Source organism: Berghia stephanieae, chromosome 2, assembly GCF_034508935.2.
Source record: "Berghia stephanieae isolate SIO BIC M18660-M18661 chromosome 2, UCSD_Bste_1.3, whole genome shotgun sequence".
Classification (NCBI taxonomy): domain Eukaryota; kingdom Metazoa; phylum Mollusca; class Gastropoda; order Nudibranchia; family Aeolidiidae; genus Berghia; species Berghia stephanieae.
The window spans coordinates 51322960-51328959 of NC_088361.1; the positions used below are offsets into that span (position 1 = coordinate 51322960).

At 35.5% G+C, this 6000-nt stretch overlaps 1 protein-coding gene across 2 annotated transcripts in view; it reads right to left on the reverse strand.

Moving 5' to 3' along the window:
* Window positions 1-6000, reverse strand: part of LOC144965121 (zinc finger protein basonuclin-2-like) — a 61652-nt gene that overhangs the window by 22457 nt on the left and 33195 nt on the right. For both annotated transcript variants that reach the window (XM_078900070.1, XM_078900072.1), the window contains exon 3: window positions 3951-4053. In XM_078900070.1, coding sequence (XP_078756196.1) covers window positions 3951-4053 — 103 coding nt within the window. The remainder of the gene's footprint in view (window positions 1-3950; window positions 4054-6000) is intronic.

Genomic DNA, 6000 nt, shown 5'->3' on the forward strand with positions numbered 1-6000 from the left:
CGAACTTTTTCTTATTTATTGCCTTACTTGTGCTGGTACCATTGATGTAATGACTTTGGGAATGTTCCAGTATTGAATTAAATTTATTAATTTACTAATTTTACATCAATTTAGTATTGATTTGTGTTGTTTTTATATATTTGTTTATCCATTTAAACTTTTCTTTTTTTTCTCGTTTTCTTTAGTGCTTCTCAAAACTCATTTATTTAAATTGTTTTCTTATTTGTTTTTTTGTTGTTGTTGTTGTTTTTTTTTGTTTTGTTTTTTAACAAATTAATTTGTTAGTTCTTTTTTTTTTTAATTCTTAAAGTAATTACCCCTGTATTTTTATTGCCAGACAAAATAATTTTGCAAAACAATGTAATTTTCTATTGTATTCCGTATAATAAAACAAAACACTTTTATTCAAAAGTCACGACTAAATAAATATATAAAATACAACCACCATTTTGGTTTGCTCAACATTTGAATTAGTATACGAGAAATACTCTTCTGAGAAAAGGAGAGAGTTGAATTCTAACTGACTTATAGAGGAAATACGGAAGGGTGGGCAGATTCCGTACTTGCCCGTCCTGAAGCTAATACATACATAAGATAGTTCGCGATGAAGAGGCGGGAAGCTCGGGGTTGGTTGGGTAAGGAGTAAAGATAACACGGTCGTTATTGTTATAGTCTAACGAATGCATGAGGAGAAATTCGTAACATTATTTTGTCTTAATTGTATTGTATGAAGTATTGGCGAAAGCCTAAGATTAAATAAACGTTGTTTTTGTTTGTCTTATTTTGACTATGGAACTGATACTGATACGAGTACTTGTCATAACAGAGCTGCCTACTTGAAATAGGAAAATAAAAATCGTAGTTTTCAGGGCTAATAAAATCGTAGATATTTTAACTACCCTTTTAAAAAATGACCGGAATTTCGACTGTTTTGATAGATATCAATTTTTTTTAAACGAGAAAAAATGATTGGAAACGTAATAATGATGGTGATGGTGGTAGTGATAGTGGTAGCGGTGGTGGTAGTAGTAATGATGGTGGTGGTAGTAATGATGATGGTAATATTATTATTGTTATTATTATTATTATTATTATTATTATTATTATTATTATTATTATTATCATCATCATCATCATCATCATCATCATCATCATCATCATTATTATTGTTATTATTATTATTATATTATTATTATTATTATTATTATTATTATTATTATTATTATTATTATTATTATTATTATTATTATTATTATTATTGTACGTATTGGTGGTATTACTATTGTTGTATTTTTGTGTGGTTATTAATGGTATCAGTTTATTGTTTGGTTCCATTTACCATTTTTTTCCCACTTTCATGTGGTCATCAAATTGTATGATTTATTGTCGAAAGCCTAAGATTGAATAAACTTTGTAATATCGTATGGTAACCATCATTGTCGACGACATCGTCGTTGTCATCATAATCATCATCATCATCATCATCATCATCATCATCATCATCATCATCATCATCATTATCTTCATCATTAACAACAACAACAATATTAACAACAAGTACTACAATAGCAATAAAAACAATATAAACATCATCATAACATTTCCGTCATCGTCTCCACAACTATCATTCTAACCAACAGCACCACCAAAACCACTACCATAATTACATCCTCCTCCACCACCACCACCACGGCTACCACTATTCCAACCACTACCACCACCGGCACAATCACTCTAATCATCAAGACAGCAGTGAAATGCAATTTGAGCTCTGAATGAAACTCGGAGTCATATCGCTGTTGTTGCTTCTCGATTAAAACTTTAAGGTTACTACATACTACTGAAAACCAATAATGTAACAGAAATATTAATCTCGCCGTTGAGGGATTAAAGCAAATCTTTAATTTTTTCGAGTGAACGAAATGGACTTGTATTGTCAAGGTGTTGTCGCATTATGTCTCGTCGCTTTATTTTTTAGTGGTATTCTCTTTCGTGATTCAGTTTTGATTACGTTTGGAATAATTAAAATCTACTTGTATTGTCATTTCATTGTGAATGTGATTATTTGTGGTTGAAATATTATTTTTTAAAGGTGAAAAAAAATAATAATTAAAAAAAAATTAATTAAAAATAAATAAATAAATAAAATAAAATAAAAAATAATATATATATATATATATATATATATATATATATATATATATATATATATATATATATATATATATATATATATATATATATATATATTTATGACCGAATCATCTTTGCCCCACCACTGTAAATAGGCTAGAACCGCCACTGATGAATACTGAAATTGCTTCTGTCACCGAGGGACATTTCATACAAATTTATGGCGGTGAAAGGAGCGACCGGAAGTGCTCATAACGAAGAGGCTGATGACAAGATTTGGACGAGGAAATTGGCTCCGTCACCAAGAGAATAATGCAACCCTTGTATAAATAGAAAAAAAATGGATGAAGGTACAGAGCAGCTCAAACAGACCAAAAAAGCAATAAAAAGCAATCTATTCAATATGAAAATCAAGCCCGTTGGGGGTCAGACTAATTAACCAAACTATGTATCCACAAACTATAGCGCATTCAAAACAATTCTGCTAGAATAATAATATGAAGACCCCCCCCCCCCTTCCCACCCAAGAAAAAAACCAACCCCTGCCCCCCCCCCCCCCCACCCCCCAACAAAACTAAAAAAAATAATAATAATAATAAACAAAACAAAAAACAAAACAAAACAACAACAACCCAAAACAAAACCAACCCCTATATTGGCTACAGAAATATTACAGTCCATTTGACACTGCAGAGATTTGGAAATATGATCCATGGTCCTTATATCAGAGGATTTTCAATTGCTCAGTGTGAAACGCACACTCTAAAATCAAAGTTGATAACAAATTTTATTAGTGGCATATTTCAAACAGCTCAAGACTATCACCAAATATTTTAATGTATATCGATATGATACTTGGCTGATGTTTAAGAAGAAGAGGAAAAAGAAGAAGAAGAAGAAGAAGAAGAAGAAGAAGAAGAAGAAGAAGAAGAAGAAGAAGAAGAAGAAGAAGAAGAAGAAGAAGAAGAGGAGGAGGAGGAGGAGGGGGAAGAGGAGAAGAAGAAGAAGAAACAGAAGTACAGAAGAGAATACAAAGAATGATGAGGTGGAGGACGAAGAGGACGAGGTGAAACAATAGGAGGAGGGAGGATAGGAGAAGGAGATAGAAGATGAGGAAAAGGAGGAGGAGGTGGAGGAGGAGGAGCGGAAGGAGGAAGGGGGAGAAAGAAGAAGAAGAAGAAGAAGAAGAAGAAGAAAAGAAGAAGAAGAAGAAGAAGAAGAAGAAGAAGAAGAAGAAGAAGAAGAAGAAGAAGAAGAAGAAGAAGATAACAACACAATTTGCACTTACTTTTACGCTGCATTCACTGCTCAAGGCTTTCGAAAGAGCATTTAGTGACACAATACACGTTTGATTCTGTTCCCTAATACTCGCTGTTTAGGGACACTAATTTTATTCACATGTAAGAACCATGGGATTTTGTAAGGATGAGATGTTGAAAAAACATAAGATGAGACACCAAGGGTCAGTTAGAGACATGGAAACATCCTGATGTATGCCATTGAGTGACTCGAGACTCGATGAAGTGAAACATGAAGCTACAAAGTGGTGATATAGAGACAACATGTGGTAAGTCACTGTGATCCAATCAGGGGATATATTGAGACGTAATAGGTGGAGTAAACATATGATTCTCAAATTGAATAAGGAAAGAGAGCGAGAGACACAGAGAGGGAGAGAGAGAGGGGAGAGAGAGAGAGAGAGAGAGAGAGAGAGAGAGAGAGAGAGAGAGAGAGAGAGAGAGAGAGACGATAGGATGCGCATTAAGACACGTAGGGGTGAAACATTATTACAGATTTAGTATGAATAGTGTACTCACCATGAGCGACCCATCCGTGTGTGCAGGTGTCACATTGACGAATACTGTGTTTTCCGGGAGCGAAACATTCACAGGGACATCCTGTATGGGTGCACCGTATGGCCTGCAATAAAAGAAGAGGAGGTTTCCCTGTCATACTCGTGAGTCTAGTGAGGGCTTCCCTCGATAATGTATCCCTTGATAAGGCGTCACGGGTCACGGCATCTCGAATGCCGAATAGACTGGTGTAGAAATCATTGACATTCACCCTGAGGCTGTGACCACTGACACTGCCTCTGGCACCGCACCAGGCCATTGTTGCTGCTGCCGCTGCGATGTTGATATTGTGGAAGTTGGTGATGATTTTGTTGCCGCTTGCGTGTCCTCTATTCATGATCATCCTAAGAACGAAAACTCAACCCGACGTGAAGACCGCATGTGGTCTTCTTTCCTCTGCCCTGAACACATTAGAGTTTTTTGGCAGTGAGTACGTCCTCCACCATGCAAATTATTGACGGGCGCGTCACAACAACAAGGACATAAATCCGAACAAGAATTTTAGAAGACTATAAGAGTCGGCTTCAAAGTTATTAATTTAGGCCAATGTTTTAAGATACAATAGTCTTTCACTTTTCTGTGACCGGAAATTGTCAACTTTAATTCCACACACGTGATTTTCAAAAAGATAATAACAGTAAGATGTTCTAATCTATAAAAAAGAAAATAGGTAAAAACTTCATTCGCCAATCCAAAATTGATATCTACTCCACGTCTATACTGACGTTTTCCGATTCTTTTCAAAGTTTATTTCTAGACGGGAGGAACAAGAGTGAGATGAATGACTGAGTGAGGCCGCTGACCGACAACGGTGCAGGTAAATCATGCACGCACGTAACTAAGGAATAAATACGTCCAGTATTTATGTACTCATGATGGTGTGGGCACCCATCGCCACGTCTTGAAGCAGGATTAGGTAATATCACTTTTCTCATGATGCACAAAGCGGACCCGAAAAAAAATTAAAATCAATGATGTGAGACACACGCTTAAACGAAATTCCAAAAACGAACTGCAAAACTGTCAATATTTTAAGTGCTCCACTTAATCTGCAAAAGTCATTTTGAATGAATGCAAAGCACATAATATTTAAAGAAATAAAAAACACAGAAAGTTTTGTCGAAGGGTTGGCTCCCCTTCATTAGAAAAGTGGAAATGGTCCCCGTCAAAGCAGGCAGGAGGCAGAGGCGGCGGGTAGGTGTCAAGATTGCGAGGGGTTGATGATTTTGGTCGTCTGAAATGGAACTCTCTCTCTCTCTCTCTCTCTCTCTCTCTCTCTCTCTCTCTCTCTCTCTCTCTCTCTCTCTCTCTCTCTCCCCACCCCCCAAAAAAAAATCAAAACAAAATCTATTCATCAATGAACTCACTCAATGAGTCGTATGTATATATTATCTTTGCTCAATACAGCAAGTTTTTTTTTTAAACACACGTTTACTTACCTAATGTATGTCTTCCTTGCCCTCTACTCCATTTTCCTCCCCCCCCCCAACTCGATCTATCTATCTATCTATCTGTCAGTTTATCTGCCTATCTATCTATCGTTCTTTCTACCTATCTATCTACCAATCTATATCTATCTATCTATCTATCTATCTATCTATCTATCTATCTATCTATCTATCTATCTATCTATCTATCTATCTATCTATCTATCTATCTATCTATCTATCTATCTATCTATTTATCTATCTATCTATCTATCTATCTATCTATCAATCTATCTATTATTTTAATATTTACCACAATGTTTGAGACAGTCTACATTAATGTTTAAGGCCCAATTAGCCATCGTCAGGACTGTGTGTTACATGAGTTGACTGTTGTTGTTTGTTGAAGTGGTTCCGGTTTATAGTTGATTAACAAGAACTTTCGGCGATGTGGACACGAATTGTACATCTCATTTTTCGTGTTGAGTGTGGCTTCTTGAGGGTGTTTGGTTATAGTATATTTCTCTTCCAGGCATAAGCTACATTGTTTTGATGGTGTGTATCCTGTTGCTTTAGACAAAATTTTC